The sequence below is a fragment of the Anomaloglossus baeobatrachus genome, chromosome 5 (assembly GCF_048569485.1).
Source record: "Anomaloglossus baeobatrachus isolate aAnoBae1 chromosome 5, aAnoBae1.hap1, whole genome shotgun sequence".
In the NCBI taxonomy this organism is placed as follows: domain Eukaryota; kingdom Metazoa; phylum Chordata; class Amphibia; order Anura; family Aromobatidae; genus Anomaloglossus; species Anomaloglossus baeobatrachus.
This window is the reverse complement of record NC_134357.1, coordinates 82,451,814-82,469,831: the sequence shown is the minus strand read 5'-3', so window position 1 is coordinate 82,469,831 and position 18,018 is coordinate 82,451,814. Positions and strand designations below refer to the sequence as shown.

Here is an 18,018-nt window from a genome sequence, read left to right as displayed (position 1 = left end):
TGAAGACTGTTTTTTCCAGCAGGACAATGCGCCATGCCACACAGCTAGGTCAATCAATGTGTGGATGAAGGACCACCACAACAAAACCCTGTCATGGCCAGCCCAATCTCCAGACCTGGACTCATTGAAAACCTCTGGAATGTAATAAAGCGGAAGATGGATAGTTACAAGCCATCAAACAAAGAAGAACTGCTTAAATATTTGTACCAGGAGTGGCATAAGGTCACCCAAAAGTAGTGTGAAAGACTAGTGGAAAGCATGCCAAGACGCATGAAAGCTGTGATTGAAAATCATGGTTATTCCACAAAATATTGATTTCTGAACTCTTCCTGAGTTAAAACATTAGTGTTATTGTTTCTAAATGATTATGAACTTGTTTTCTTTGCATTATTTGAGGCTGAAAGCAATGAATTGTTTTGTTATTTTGACTATTTCTCATTTTCAGAAATAAATACAAAATTTATTGCTTGGAAATTCAGAGACGTTGTCAGTAGTTTATAGAATAAAAGAAAAATTTACATTTTACTCAAAAATATACCTATAAAAGGGAAAAATCTGAAAAACTGACAATTTTGCAGTGGTCTCTTAATTTTTGCCAGAGCTGTATATCTGAGTCATCCCTTTAAATTTTATTTTTTGAATTCTGTATTTTTGTTGTGTTCATTCTGTTCTCGTGTTTGGAAATGTGACAGTATTTATTTCTTCCTGCGCTGAATTGTATGCCGTACATTATGCATTTTCCCTGGACAGTCTATTGTTTGCCCCACATTTTTGTAGCTGAGATGCCAAATTGATCTTAACCCAGATTCCTGACTATGATTAATTTCCTTTTCTCATCCTCTGGGGACCGTCTCATTCTTATAAACTCTATCCTCTGGCATAATAAAATGAGCAAATGAGCTATAGATAGTTCTACTATAGGAAGAAATGCCGTGGGGCACCTCCAGGTATATTTTATTATCATTATATAGAAAGCACTGACATTCAGACAGAGATTAGACCCCTAATTTTGATAATAATTAAGTATTTTTAACACAAGGACAAAGTCAAGCAATGTCTTAAAGTGGCTCTCCGATAAAAAGCTGAAAATACTGCTTTTAGGCTGTGTCCACACTTTGCGTTTTTACCTGCGTTTTGAACTGAGCGTTTTCATGCCAAAAGGCATGCGTTTTGATTTTCAAGCAAAGTCTATACCAAATGGGGATTTCTTGTGCGCACTTTGCAGTTCTAAACGCTGAGTTTAATTTGCATAATTTTGGGCAAAAACTCAGCGTTTAAAGAAGCAGCATGTCAATTGTTTTTGCCATTTGGGCTGCGTTTTGCTAACATTGAAGTCAATGAGAAGTTGTCAAAAGCAAGCAACATCAAAATTCCAGCGTTTTACCTGCTTTTTAGCTACAGAAAACATGCGTATTGGACTACATAAACGCATGCATTTATGACATCAAAATAATGGAATGATATGTCCCTTTACACACACACAGCTTGACAATTAAAATAATGACAAATATTATTTTATTGTTATTGTTGCCATAAATAGTATAAAACCGCTATAATTATATTAAATATAACTAATTTTGTTATGATTTTAAACATCATATTTATTTTAATTTTTTTTTACCTTTTTTTATAGTGTTTGTATGTTAAAACTTTATTTAGTAGTGTCTTTGTAATCAAAACACATCTGACTTTATGCAATGTAAATGCAGGTAAAAAGCGCTAAAAACGCAGCTAAAACCGCACGCGTATTTACCGCGTTTTCGAGGTCAAAAGCAACTTTGGCAAAAACTATTTCTTGACGCAAAGTGCGGACACAGCCTTATTCTGAAGGGTAAGCACCAACCTCCCTTTCTTGGGACCTGTAATTGCAGCCATGCTTTCTGTATGAATACTCCCATGTACATCTTCAGTGGCAGGGACCAGGACAACGTACCGTATGTTTGGGACATGGTGGTTTTCCTTCAGCAAAAGTGCTATTTTTAACTTTTTCTCCAAAGCATTACTTTATGGGTCTGTCAACTTTCCAATGAGGTGACCCATCAAATTACCATTTAGACTGATTTTACTGATTTGACTATGAATGTATTTACCCTCCATATTTACCTTTAAAGATGTTTATCTTGTATACCACTACCTTTTTAGCTTTTTCTATATTTTTATTACAGTTGCATTTTCGGGCCTTGGATTTACCTCTTTCTACCTGGCAGGAAAATTACATTGTTTTACAGAATTGGGACAAGGGAAGAGCTGGCGCCTCTGTGCCACCATCCTGCCTCTGTATTGTGCTATGATGATCGCACTTTCACGTATGTGTGATTACAAACATCACTGGCAAGGTAAGAACCTACAATTATCATCATGGCATTCTACTAGAATCATTAGGCTATGTTCACATGTTGCGTTTTTGCTGCTTTGTTCTGCAGCATGAGGCTTAAGACACACGGCATTAAAATCAGAGCGAGTGGAGTGTGATAAAACATCACATTCCACCCGGACCAATATTACTCTATGTGCCAGCACCCATGAGCGATTATTCTCTCAGCCCTAATCGGGTCGAGAAAACAAATCGCAGCATACTGCGGGTGTAATGCGATCCTCTTTATCTCGCACCCATTCAAGTCTATGGGGCGAGAGAAACATCGCACTGCACTCGCATTACACCGGTGTACTGCGAGTGCAGGGCGAGAATGGCAGTAACTGCCAACGGAGGAGAGAGGAAGATAAATCCCTCCTGTCCCTCCTCAGCGCTTGGCCGCCCCTTCGCCCCTTGTAGCTGTGGTTCGATCGCACGATCAGATCTCAGTCGCAATGACATGCGCACGACACTAGTTTCCCGCTGTGCTGCCAGCGTGAGCCGAGTGTCATGCGAGGATTGCAGTGTTGCCCATGTGGCCCCAGCCTAACCTTCTCTCTTGGCAGTTAATCAGCTTCCAAAAAGCAGGTTTTGCTGCATTTTTTAGCTGCGTTTTTGGAGTGTCATTTCTCTACAGTAATGCCTAAATTAAGCTGGTTTTATTCACCATAAAAGCAGCAAAAACCAAAGCAAAAAAAGGATCAAAATATGTAGCAGTGTTTTTACATTCTCATTGCTTTCAATGGTTAAAAAAGCAGCAAAATCGCTGAAAGAATTGACATACTGCTTCTTTAAAAAACGTAGGTTTTGCTGGTACTGTAAAAAGCTGATTCTAATTTGCACAAAACTCATGAAAAAAACATGAAAAAAGCAGGAAAAATTGAACATGTGAACATAGCCTAAGGGGTACTTTGCACATTACGACATCGCATGCCGATGCTGCGATGTCGAGTGCGATAGTCCCCGCCCCCGCCGTACGTGCGATATTTTGTGATAGCTGCCGTAGCAAACATTATCGCTACCGCAGCTTTACATGCACTCACCTGTCCTGCGACGTCACTCTGGCATGCGACCCGCCTCCTTCCTAAGGCGCCCGTCGTACGTGCGATATCTTGTGATAGCTGCCGTAGCGAACATTATCGCTACGGCAGCTTCACATGCACTCACCTGTCCTGCGACGTCGCTCTGGCCGGCGACCCGCCTCCTTCCTAAGGGGGCGGACCGTGCGGCGTCACAGCGGCGTCACACGGCGGCCGGCCAATAGCAACGGAGGGGCGGAGATGAGCAGGATGTAAACATCCCACCCACCTCCTTCCTTCTCATAGCAGCCGGGATGCAGGTAAGGAGATGTTCCTCGCTCCTGCGGCTTTATACACAGCGATGTGTGCTGCCGCAGGAACGAGGAACAACATCGTACCTGTCGCTGCATTGGCATTATGGAAATGTCGGAGACTACACCGATGATACGATAACGACGCTTTTGCGCTCGTTCATCGTATCAAAAAGGTTTTACACACTACGACATCGCAAGTGACGCCGGATGTGCATCACTTTCGATTTGACCCCACCGACAACGCACCTGCGATGTCGTAGTGTGCAAAGCTGGCCTTAGACAATCCACCCCAGCTGCAAAATGAATCACATGCACATCATAGAAAGTCTCTTGTTAAAGGGAACCTGTCAGGTGCAATATGCACCCAGAACCACGAGCAGTTCTGGGTGCATATTTCTAATCCCTGCCTAACTCTCCATGTACATAGTAGCATAGATAAAGAGATCTTTAGAAAAAGTATTTCTAAAGATCCTTAATGATATGCTAATGAGCGCAGAGACTAGTCACAAGGGAGTTAGTTTCTGCACTCATTCCGCCCTCTTAGCATGTAAGCACGCTCACAGGGGTGTACTAACATGCTATTCAATGCAGCATCATCAGTGGTGACGCACGTACCTGTGTCCGCTGACTCCACTGATTAGAAGTCCCAGCACTTTCGGTCATGCGCACTAGACCACTCTGAAGCCAGGACACATACACCCCGCCTCATACTGCGAATGACCGGAAGTGCTGGGACTTCTGATGAGCGGTGACAGTGGACACAGGTACGCGCATCACTGCTGATGATGCTACAGTGAATAGAATGTTAGTGGGCCCCTACCATGCTAAGAGGGCGGAATGAGAGCGGAGAGAGGAACTAACTCCCTTGCGACTAGTCGCTGCACTCGTTAGCATATCATAAAGGATCTTTAAAAACTGTAAAAGCCGGGATAACTAAAACCCCCATCTAATCCAGGATATTTAACTTTTTAGATGTCACTGTAGTGATAACTAGGGTTTCTAAGGGCCCTATTCAGGCACTGATGGGTTGCCATGGCATCCATTGCCCTAAAAAAGGCTTCAAAACCTGCTATATCTATACACTTATGAGACCAGACTGAGCATAATATATGCTGCACATGAACATGGTGCTGTACATGTGATAACAGATCACATTTTCAACAATTGTTAATTGTTGCAATGGCTGAATATGACTGCAGAATCAGACTAAACCGAGCGTGTTCGTAGTCGGTAACCATAGAAACGACTACTTTCAAATGGATTATATTAATGTACTAGCTGTAGTACCCGGGCGTTGCCCAGGATAGTAACTATCTCTCTCATTTCTGTCTGTCTCTGTCTGTCTGTCTGTGTGTCTGTCTCTGTCTGTATCAGTCTCTCTGTCTGTCTCTCTCTATCTCTGTGTCTCTCTCTTTCTCTGTGTCTCTCTCTATCTGTCTGTCTCTTTCCAGGGCTGTCCCTGTCTCTCTGTCAGTTTCCCTGTCTGTCTGTCTCTGTCTGTCTTTTTCTGTCTCTCACTCATACATAAGCTTCTTATACTAACAGTTTATTTTGTTCCTATAGCAACCACTGACAGTTGCTATTAATAGCCCGTATCTCCCAGCTCCATTCAGATTAATGGAGGCAGAATTTTTTAGAGTAACTACAAAGCGCGGGGTTAATTTTTCCCGTCAAAACATAGTCTATGATGTTCCCTGGGTCACATGGAGTGTCTGTGCAAAATTTCATGATTGTAAATGCGACGGTGCGGATTCCTTTAGCGGACATACATACATACACACACATATACACTGAGCTTTATATATTAGACTAGCTGTAGTACCCGGGAGTTGCCCGGGATAGTAACTGTCTCTCTGTCTCTCTCCCAGTCTCTTTTTGTGTGTGTCTCTGTCTATCTGTCTGTGTCTTTCTTTGTCTGTCTGTGTCTGTCTCTGTCTGTATTTGTATCAGTCTATCTGTCTCCATCTCTGTGTCTGTCTGTTTCTCTCTTTCTCTGTGTCTGTCTCTATATGTGTGTCTTTCTCTATATGTGTTTCCCCATCTGTCTCTCTTTCCCCGTCTGTCTCTCTTTCCACGTCTGTCTCTCTTTCCACGTCTGTCTCTCTTTCCACGTCTGTCTCTCTTTCCCCGTCTGTCTCTCTTTCCCCGTCTGTCTCTTTCCAGGGCTGTCTCTTTACAGGGCTGTCTCTTTTCAGGGCTGTCTCTTTTCAGGGCTGTCTCTTTTCAGGGCTGTCTCTTTGCCCAGCTGTCTCTTTGCCCGGCTGTCTCTTTCCAGGTCCGTCTCTTTCCAGGTCCGTCTCTTTCCAGGGCTGTCTCTTTCCAGGGCTGTCTCTTTGCCCATTTGTCTCTTTCCAGGGCTGTCTCTTTCCATGGCTGTCTCTTTCCAGGGCTATCTCTTTCCATGGCTGTCTCTTTCCAGGGCTGTCTCTTTCCAGGGCTGTCTCTTTCCAGGGCTGTCTCTTTCCAGGGCTGTCTCTGTCTGTGTCTCTGTCTGTCTTTTTCTGTCTCTCTATGCATCTCTCCACCGACATCATATAAACTCTCACATAAGCTTCAACTAACAATTTATTTTGTTCCTATAGCAACCACTGACAGTTGCTATTAATAACCTATAGCTCACACCTCCATTCAGTTTAATGGCGGCAGGATTTTAGAGACTAAAGTGACTTTACACGCTACGATATCGCTAAAGTGATCTCGTTGGGGTCACGGAATTTGTGACGCACATCCGGCCGCTGTAGCGATCTCGTTGTGTGTGACTCCTATGAGCGATTTTGAATCGTCGCAAATACGTTCAAAATCACTCATCGGTGACATCACCCCCTATTCCCAATTATCGTTGCTGCTGCAGTAACGATGTTGTTTGTCGTTCCTGCGGCAGCACACATCATTATGTGTGACACCGCAGGAGCGACAAACATCTCCTTACCTGCGTCGACTGGAAAAGGAGGAAGGAAGGAGGTGGGCAGCATGTTCCGGCCGCTCATCTCCTCCCCTCCTTTTCTATTGAGCAGCGGTTCAGTGACACTGCTGTGATGACGCTGAACGAACCGCCCCCTCAGAAAGGAGGCGATTCGCCGGTCACAGCGACGTCGCTGCACGGGTATGTGCATGTGACGCTGCCGTAGCGATAATGTTCGCTACGGCAGCGATCATCACATATCATGCCACCGACGGGGGTGGGTGCTATCGCACGCGACATCGCTAGCTGATGCTAGTGATGTCGCAGCGTGTAAAGCGGCCTTTATTGTAAAGCACCGGGTTACGTTTTTCCGTCAAAACATAGTCTACGATGTTCCCTGGGTTACATGAGGCGTCTGTGTAAAATTTCGTGATTGGAAATGCGACGGTGCAGATTCCTTTAGCGGACATACACACACATACATACATACACACACATACATACATACACACACACACATACACACACACATACACATACACTCAGCTTTATATATTAGATTTTAGCCACTTGAACCACTTTCCACAGTTTACAGGACATGATTAAAAGGTTTTTCCAGCAAAAGAAAATTATTTTGAAAAGGGATCAGACAGGTAAAAAAAATAACAATACCCTCATTAATACCCAAAGAGAAGGGACCAGACCCAAACAAGTTGACACAGGCCTATGTGACAGGGATAGGTCCATGGAGAAATGAGGGTAGATTGCTTGTCTGGGTCGGTGCAAATGGTGAGGGGTAGGGACATGGAAAATGGGGATATATAAGGAAAAGTGCGGGAAAAGGGTCCATTTTAGGGAACATACAGCTAGGAGTCCCATCCTCCCAGTCATTTTTTGGTTAAGGGTTGTGGTTTTCATGGTTTATGCTTATTTTATACACGTTTGGGGGCGGTTTTAAAAACCTCATGTCACAGTGGTTGTGGCGGTGTGTGGGGGATCCTTGGAGTTGGTGAAATTGCTGGCCGTGGGGATTTATATGGATGATTCCCTCCCGGATGGAGGAACTCGGGACAGGGCGTTTGTCCTGGGAGCCAGTCATGTTATACATTTTGGCCATTAATTGTGGTATGGTGCTCTTGGCTGGGGTATTACAGCTGAGGGTAAAATATATCTATCAAAAGTACTTTGGTTATATGTGCCAGATCTGGTAACTTCAAGGACCTCCCCTCTATCTTTGGTTATTTATATTGTGCTTGTTAATTTATGTTAATAAAAAGGCTACTGTGATCAATTTATCCAAAAGAAAGTTTAGTTTGGTTATTAATATACAAGTGCATCTCAAAAAATTAGAATATCATCAAAAAGTTAGTTTATTTCAGTAATTCAATACAAAAACGGAAACGCATATATTATATAAAGTCAGTACACACAGAGTGATCTATTTCAAGTGTTTATTTCTGTTAATGTTGATGATTATGGCTTACAGCCAATGAAAACCCAAAAGTAATTATCTCAGAAAATTAGAATAATTACCACAAAACACCTGCAAAGGCTTCCTAAGCATTTACAATGGTCCCTTAGTCTGGTTCAGTAGGCTACACAATTATGAGGAAGACTTGCTGACTATGCAGATGTCCTGAAAGCAGTCATTGACACACTCCACAAGGAAGGAAAGCCACAAAAGGTAATTGCTAAAGAAGCTGGCTGTTCACAGAGTGCTGCATCCAAGCATATTAATGGAAAGTTGAGTGGAAGGAAAAAGTGTGGTAGAAAAAGCTGCACAAGCAACTGTGATAACTGCAGCCTTGATAGGATTGTTAAGAAAAGGCCATTAAAAAATTTGGGGGAGATTCACAAGGAGTGGACTGCTGCTGGAGTCAGCGCTTCAAAAGCCACCACACACAGACGTATCCAGGACATGGGCTACAACTGTCGCATTCCTTGTGTCAAGCTACTCATGACCAATAGATAATGCCAGAAGCATCTTACCTTGTCCAAGGAGAAAAAAACTGGAATGTTGCTCAGTGGTCCAAGGTGTTGTTTTCAGATGAAGGTAAATTTTGCATTTCATTTGGAAATCAAGGTTCCAGAGTCTGGAGGAAGAGTGGAGAGGCCACAATCCAAGCTGATTGAGGTCTAGTGTGAAGTTTCCACAATCAGTGATGGTTTGGGGAGCCATGTCATCTGCTGGTGTAGGTCCACTGTGTTTTAACAAGACCAAAGTCAGCGCAGCCGTCTACCAGGAAATTTTAGAGCACTTCATGCTTCCCTCTGCCAACAAGCTTTTTGGAGATGGAAATTTCATTTTCCAGCAGGACTTGGCACTTGTCCACACTGCCAAAAGTACCAATACCTGGTTTACTAACCATAGTATCACTGTGCTTGATTGGCCAGCAAACTCGCCACACCTAAACCCCATAGAGAATCTATGGGGTATTGTCAAGAGGAAGATGAGAGACACCAGACCCAACAATGCAGACGAGCTGAAGACTGCTATCAAAGCAACCTGGGCTTCCATAACACCTCAGCAGTGCCACGGGCTGATCACCTCCATTCCACGCCGCATTGATGCAGTAAAGGCCCTGTCACACACAGAAATAAATCTGAGGCAGATCTGAGGTTGCAGTGAAATTGTGGACAATCAGTGCCAGGTTTGTGGCTGTGTACAAATGGAACAATATGTCCATGATTTCACTGCAACCACAGATCTGCCAAAGATTTATCTCTGTGTGTGACGGGGCCTTAATTCATGGAAAAGGAGCCCCGACCAAGTATCGAGGCATTTACTGGACAGACTTTTCAGTAGGCCCCAACATTTCTGAGTTTAAAATCATTTTTTTAGTTGGTCTTATATAATGTTCTAATTTTCTGAGACAATGACTTTGGGTTTTCATTGGCTGTAAGCCATAATCATCAACATTAACGGAAATAAACACATGAAATAGATCCCTCTGTGTGTAATGACTCTATATAATATATGTATTTCACTTTTTTTTATTGAATTACTGAAATAAATTAACTTTTTGATATTCTAAATTATTGAGATGCACTTGTAGATAAGTGGTTATGGGGGCTATGAGTGAGGTAATGAGAAAAATGCAAATGGAGCAAATTGGGCCATACACCATCATGCTGCTTACTCAATCCCCGTTGTCTGTACTTCTTGGTCACACTCATCCATTAACCCAAATTCAGACTAGTCCACTTATCCTATAGATTCACATGCCATACTGTTATTAGATTAATTTTTATGTTTCCTTCTTTTTTAGATGCCTTCGTAGGCGGTGTGATTGGTCTAATTTTAGCCTATATCTGTTACCGGCAACATTACCCAGCACTGACGCATTCCTCCTGCCACCGCCCTTCTATATGTCTCCGTCAGGTCACCACCCAAAAGAAAGAGGAACCAACACCTACTGAAAACAATGACAGCTTAATGCATGAAGGAATGACGGAGGGCCCCGTATGACCAGCGAGTGGTCACATTTGACTTGTAGCCACACATGGCCTCATTTAAGAGGTTTCCTGCACTGTGTGTACAGTACCAGGCATTGCATCTATGTGACCAGCAGTTCTACAATGAATGCAGTGACAATGTCTATCCACATTATAGAGGTATAATACCATCTACAGACATTTACATCTCCATACAGAATCTGTACTACAGTTTTATGATGGTGCTGTGTGTCCGCATTTTGTAAAGTCCATTTCTTGATACCATCTGGCTCATTTTTGTGGTCTATGTAGGAGATCATTCTACCAACTTGTCATTGAAGGTTCATGTTTTCTGTCTAAACACAGTGCAGGAATATTCGCTCCAACCACGGACGCACTTCTACAGCCTCATAAGATGTCCTGTACCACACTCGTCCTAGGAGGTGCTGGCATTCCTGTAGCTTCATAGTATACGTCTAATGTCTACTGTTGTGTTGCTGTGTAACACAGGTTTTTCTAAATTTCAGCATTGACATTTTGATGTTTTGCACTGATAAAAAAATGACATGATAGATATATTTAAATGTCCATGCATGTAGTTAATTATGATGTCCTGTGTAATTTGGGGATTGAGCCCAAGAATTCTTTGATGCATGTGAAGCTTTCTCGTAATCACTTTTATCATACCCTGAGAGTGCAATAATCACCTGTTGGTTGGTGATAGTAAGCTGTTAAAAATGGAGAAAGGTTTTATTCTTGCAAGATATACAAAACCACAGACTTAAAGACTACCTGTCACCGGTCTTGGCTGCTCTTTTTATTTTAATAAAAGAATGAACTGATGAATTTTCAAAATATCACCTATTAGGAAAAGTGGTCTTTAATGCCACCCGAAAGGACCAGACTTTCAAGCAAAAGTCTGTTTCGAATTTCTGGGTTATGGGATATCAGCATTCAGAACAAGATCCAATGGCCCTCCTCTAGTTGAAAGAACGATCTCTCTAGTCTTCACTCTTTTGCACTAACTCATCACCGAACCACGCTTTACTTAGCGGGTACTGAAGGGTAACATAATTACAGCAGTTACAAATCCGTAACTGCTTTACCAATGTATGTGGGAGGGATGAGTAAGTGTAAAGAGCAAGATCTTGTAAAAGAATGAGAGCTCTGTTTTTTTCACAGAGAGGAGGGCCACATTGGGTTATGGAGCATTCCACTCTGCGTGCAGGGCTCTCACATCCTATAAGTTTGGATTTCACTTTTGGTAGAAAGTTGGATTCTTTAGAAACTTTTGTGACCATTTTTGCCATTTAGAAAAATTACCAGTCTTAAGCTACCCATTCCTTTCTTCATTAAAAGGGTGGTACACTACTCTACAGTAGGGACCACATCTCTGTAAAACTGATAGGGGAGGCTTTTTGTAAATACCTTGTGTTGCCAATTCAGCTTCTGAGCACTGCTATTGCGGTCTGCTCTCCCCCATCGCGTGACCTCTGAAATCCGGTGATGTCACGTCAACTTCCAGTTGACCTGACATCACCGTGGACGGCCCCAGTCTCCGTGAGTTACTCGACTGTGGGCCACGTTTCACCGCCTGTCACAACGCACCTTAACAGCCAAGCATGTCTCCCGCTTGTGGCGCTCTGCAGTGAAGGAGAGCGCATGCGAGATGCTGGGCTGCGATAGATGGTGAAACGCAGCCCACAGCCCAGTCACTCAGGGAGACTGGGGCCGGGCTCGGTGGTGTCAGGTCAACTGGAGGTCACAGAGCCCAGAGATGTCATGCGATGGGGAAGAGCGGACCACAGTAGTGCCGCTCAGTGACTGAATTGGAAACACAAGGTTTTTACAAAAAGCCTCCCCTATCAGTTATACAGTGATGTGGTCACTACTGCAGAATAGTGAACCACCTCTTTAAAAATATCTGACCAGGATCTAATGATAGCTACTCTTTAATGGAACACTAAACCTAGAAAGCAATATTTGACTTAAAAAAGAAAAACACCAACTTGACAGTATAAAACACTTTTGTACGATCCTGAAAGTTAGTTTTTTAGAAATCCCAAGTGGAAAAAAAGAGGTTAATGTCCTGGTGATCAATTCCATCTTAGGTCAACTTTACATGTCCGTGTTTCCAATACGTGTGGCATCTGTTTTTTCATGGATACCACAAATGCCCATTATAATTTTTGGTGCTGCTCACATGTCCGTGTTTTCATGGGAAACCACATGCAGCCATGCTCGGTATGGGACTGTAAAAAACACATACAGCACACAGATGGCATTAGACATTGAAAGTATAGGAGAAGCCTTGTAATCTCTTTATTTCTGTGAAAAAATTGGATAACATATACATATATATATATATATATATATATATATATATATATATATACCTATGGATGGGAAACGTACACATGGGTGACAAAATGCTCTACCACACGGATAGGAAAAACAGACCATATCACGCATGTGTGTTTTACAAGCAAGTGTGAATGGGGCCTCCATCTGTGGCAGGCTAAAACCTAACCTGTTTAGCAAAGGAGATGAGGCTAGGCAATAATTTGTTCTAGTTCAGGGGGAAGAGGCTTCTGCTGCAGCCAGTTGTCTTACAGCCGCACACAAGACAGTGAGAAAGAGGAGTGTGACTTGGCTGACACACAGAGAATATTCTTTATATTTTTCTCAAGTATAATAGTAAGATGAGACAAACGACAAACAGATTAAGGGAAGAATTTATTTTTGTGTTTGGTGTTCTTTTAAAGGGAGTCTGTAATAAAAAAAAAAACAACTTTCAAACTAAGTAGAGGCATTTGGTGCCTCCTAGGCATGACCAACCATTTAAAGAGAACCAACCACCAGGATTTTCATATATAAACGAAAGCCAGTCCTATACTGCTGATTCTATACATACCATTAGTTGTGAGATTGGATGTATACTTTCTGAAATATAGGTGTAGCGCCCCACGGGGTAGGTTGTTAGCCTACTCGTTGCCAGGCCATTGCGGGTCGGGTCAGGCGATGTCATGGTTGGCCTTGCCTGGTTCCATTGCCCCGAGGTGTACTGTAAATGGTGGGGAAGCGGGATATTTGGGAAAGTTTGTCGTGACACCACCTATGGTATGTGGCCAGGGATTAGCCGCCGCTGCAGGGTTTCTTGCTGGGGCTGGTAGTAGCCGCCCCCTGTCAGCCTGCACCTATCATCAAATAACAGTGCATTTTACAAACTTTACTTGCCTATATTATAGAAAGTATACATCCAATCTCACAACTAAAGATATGTATAGAATCAGCATGATAGCGCCAGTATAGCACTGGCTTTAGTTTATATATTAAAATCCTGGTGGCTGGTCCTCTTTAAGTATACCTTCCCAGCCTAGTTGATTTTCCTCTATCTCCACACCCTCTTCTTTGATTGACAGCTTTGTTTTAGAGAGTCATAAAAGGGTGGTGATAAATGGAAAACATGTAGGAGGGAAGGTGCATTTATATGTTTGGCCACACCAAGGGTGCCTGTACTTGGTTTGAACAGTCATTCTGGATTGACAGAGTCCCTCTTTAAGATGTGTATTTGAGCAAATTATTAAATATTTGACTCACATGTCTATTTCATGCAATTTATATTTCAATGTACAATTCTATAACTTTATCTTTGTTGGACTTTTTCGAAGGCTCCATACATAACAATTCTTTTTATGACTTTCCTTCTACTCAATTCCATAACTTGAGACAGTGATTTGCCTGAAAAAGGGTAATACGGGTTTCCTACTTACTGCCAATAAAAATAATTTGTACAATTTTTGTAGAATATTACATTTTCCAGGCTCACCTTTAGAGGGTCGGTAATGAGTTCCTCCTGGATTGAGCTCGACACAAATGTTTATCCATCACTGAAGATTATTCCCGAGTTAAAGAATGATTGAGTATGGGTACTGTTGAAAATGTAACAACGTAGGGCACAGCGAGACACAGCTGTCAGTCACAGTTTTCTTGAATTGAATTCTTTTTCAGGAGATTTGACAGACGGCTACAAGATAATGGATTGAAATGTTGAGAATGCAATGCATGATAAATGAGGAAAACACATCTAAATTCCATGATTGGTTTTCCCTTTCCCAGTACTAATGTTCAGACCAGGTAAAAAGTTGTAAGAAAATATCTCTGCTCTCCCAACTTTTTGAATATTCAAAGAGATTCATTGTGTGAAACATCAATTCTTTATGTATGTCTTAGGCCATGTGAACACATTGTTGCATTTTTTCAGGCATTTTTTCTTGCAGATTTTAATCAATACTGTAAGGAAAAATGCATGCCAGCAAAGTCTATGAGAATCCTTACTTGCTGTGCGCACGTTGCTTCTTTTCTCTTTATAGATTTTGGTGCAGAAAAAAAATCTGCAGCATGTCAATTGTTTCTGCCTTTTTTCCTGTAGATATAATCCAATGCAATGATTGAGCTCAATCACTACAATGCATATGGCATGGCGTGTGAGGCGATCCATAGCTCAGTAACCTGGGGTGAGCATGGTGATGACCCAGGGTTACCATGGCAGTGATCGGGTCCCTGTGATCTCATTACAGGGACTCGATTGCCAGGGAGAGGTAAGCGATCCCTCATCCCTGCCTCCTGAATGCTGCAATCGCATTGATTACAGTATTCAGGGGGTAAAACTGCTGGGCACCACTCCAGGTAGTGAGAGCCGGGTCCCAGCTGTAACATCAGACAGAGACCCAGCAGCAATCAAGGGGATACAGCGCAGGAACCCCTGTGTTCAACATGGCTAAAAAAATGAATGGAAAAACGAGCAAATGGAAAACCTGCACACAAATCTGCTACATGGGCACATACCCTTAGGCGGGCTTTGAACGTTGCGACATCACAAGCCGATGCTGCGATGTCGCACGCGATAGTCCCCGCCCCCGTCGCAGGTACAATATCTTGTGAAAGCTGACGTATCGAAAATTATCGCTACGCCAGCTTCACATGCACTCACCTGCCCTGCGACCGTCGCTCTGGTCGGCGACCCGCCTCCTTATCAAGGGGGCGGGTCGTGCGGCGTCACTGCGATGTCACACGGCAGGCGGCCAATCGGAGTGGAGGGGCAGAGATGAGTGGGATGTAAACATCCCGCCCACCTCCTTCCTTCCGCATATTCTACGGAAGCCGCGGTCACGCCGGTAGGAGATGTTCCTCGCTCCTGCGGCTTCACACACAGCGATGTGTGCTGCCGCAGGAGCGAGGAACAACATCGGACCGTTGCGTCAGCGTAATTATGGATTACGCCGACGCTGCACCGATTACGATGCTTTTGCGCTCGTTAATCGTATCATCGAGCCTTTACACACTACGATGTCGCATGCGATGCCGGAAGTACGTCATTTTCAATTTGACCCCACCGACATCACACCTGCGATGTCGTAGTGTGCAAAGCCCGCCTTAGGGCTCTTTTCCAGTTGCGTACTGCTTCCAATGCGAGAGCATCGGAAGCGATATGCTAATGACCCTCTGCTGCGTGCGTCAGCTGAGGGTGATGCGATCTTGAGATCGATTCACAGTCTCAGATAAGAAGGAGGAAGCACTTTCTCCCATCTCCTCCGCTGCCTGTCTCTGCGTACATCGCACTGCAGTCGGATGACATGCGAGTGCAGTGCGATGTTTCACACACTCCCATAGGCTTGTATGGGGGGGTGCGTGAGCCGAGACTTGCTGCAAAATGCAGCATGCTGCAATTGCACCGAGAGCACGATTCATGACGAGAAATAAATGGAAAGAGGACACTGCCTCATTGATTAACACTGGTGCGAGTGTGATCCAATGTTTTATCAGATCGCACTAGCACATGAAAATCGCAAGTGGAAAAGAGCCCATAATCTGATAGTTCTTCATTCATATATCATGACAAAATTCACCAGAAGATTGTGAACTGCAAATAATCTGTGATATGATAATTAGGAAACATACATACACTTTATGGAAGCATAAGATAAATATATTTAAAGAAATCTATCCATAAATTTTCAGTTGGAAAGGGAACATTTTAGGAACAGAGAGACAAAGGGATTTTAGTCAAAAGGACGGACACTTGGAAATGGAGGAATACAGTGGGAGGCGGGAGGTGTATGTATCCAGAAAATATATAGGGATTTCTGGTATTAGAAAACAAGAATTTTCTTTAATTCTCAAAATATTGCGCCATTTTTGTCCCTAGGCTGTAACTAAGACAAGAATGATGCTGTTTATGGTACAAAAAAAAAAAGATTATTTCTATTTTTTTCATTGATTGTTGGGATGTTCTTACAAGCATTTTTGGTGACTTTTTTTTACAAATTTTGTAACATCATGTGTCATACGTTTGTTTTCCAATAGGTTTCTCTGTAAAAGAAAAATGTCCCAAAAAATGCCTTACCTATAACATGGATGTGTTTGAAAAAAATGCCACGGACTACAATGGCTTTGTATGTAGACTGTTAAATACTTAATTATATCACACCTAAGGGCTGTGTCTATGGTGGGGGCAGCAGCCAGAGAGCATGAAATCGGCTTTTTTTTTAACAAAAAAACTGCATTCATTATGCAGTCTTTCTGCAGCGATTTGAAGCGCACATGTGCTGTCAAATCGCTGCAGAAGAATCAGCAGTTACGTGCGCATGAGCCCTTAGGCTATGCGCGCACGTACCTGCTGAAATTTCTGCAGCAATTTGTCAGCACATGTGCACTTGGAGTAACAGTAACAGTTAGGTGCTTGTGGTCGTAACCATGGATACCTAAGCTGCAATGCCCTGCACATGAGATAAGAGACATGACTATATCAGAAGAACTATACTACATTTCTAATTGGAGGTGTTTGCTTATTTTGTTAGTATTACACCTGCTACTTATTAGGATAGGATCTTGGATATGGGAATACCCGTTTAAACCACATGATAACACTGTAATCGCCATAAAAGACAATTAAAAGCAAAACAATGGATATAGCCCAAAATCACACCAATGAAAAGAACACCTCACCAAGCACAAAAACAAGCTATCCTATTGATAAAAAGGTAAAATAACTAAATATCTCAAAAATAGTCACAAAAACCAAATCTTTTTTTTTGTTACAAACTTTCGGGTTTTTTTTTTTTTAAATGATTAAAGTATAAATAAAAACTATACCATTTTAGTATCAATGTATTTGTACTGACATGAAGAATCATGTTGCTAGATGATTTTTACCATAAAACAGTCGCCGTAAACACAAACAAATTTTAAAGGTGGAATTACGTTTTTATTGTTATTGCTCGACACTTAGTTTATTTACATTATTCAGTATAATATTTGATAAAATGTAGTGTTATTCAGAAATACAACTCATCCTGAAATAAGAGCTTGCATGGCTATATACAAGGAAAAATAAAAATAGTTTGCAAAATGGGGAGGAAAAAACGAAAATGCAGTGATGAAAATTGTCCACAGCAGGATGTGAATAAAGGGAACCTGTCAGGTACAATATGCACCTAGAACCACGAGCAGTTCTGGATACATATTTCTAATCCCTGCTTAACTGTCCCTGTATCTAGTAGCATAAAGAAATCTTTAGAAAAAGTATTTCTGAAGATCCTTTATAATATGCTAATCAGCGCAGGGACTAGTCACAAGCTCGTTTAACTAGTCTGCCCTCTTAGCATATTAGCACGCCCACAGGGGCGTACTAACATACTATTCAATGCGCATTGCTCAGCGTCATCAGCGGTGACACGCGTACCTGTGTCCATAGTCCCAGCTTCAGACGCCGGGTTTAGGGTCAGTGCGCATGATCAGAAGTCCAGGCACTTCCTGTCATGTGCATTACACCTCTCTGAAGCTGGGACACGTACACCCAGCTTTTTACTGCGCATGATCGGTAGTGCCGGGTATTCTGATAATACATACTGAGCCGAAACCTGGCGTCGATGGTGGTGACAATGAATACAGGTACACGTGTCACCACTGATGATGCTAGGCAATGGGCATTGA

General features: G+C 42.6%; 1 protein-coding gene across 1 annotated transcript in view; it reads left to right on the top strand.

The window, feature by feature from the left end:
• Positions 1-11,433, top strand: part of PLPP4 (phospholipid phosphatase 4) — a 239,288-nt gene extending 227,855 nt beyond the window's left edge. Inside the window, exons 6-7 of the mRNA XM_075348650.1 lie at positions 2,166-2,336; positions 9,858-11,433. Coding sequence (XP_075204765.1) covers positions 2,166-2,336; positions 9,858-10,057 — 371 coding nt within the window. The 3' untranslated portion in view covers positions 10,058-11,433. The remainder of the gene's footprint in view (positions 1-2,165; positions 2,337-9,857) is intronic.
• Positions 11,434-18,018: the final 6,585 nt, after the last annotated feature.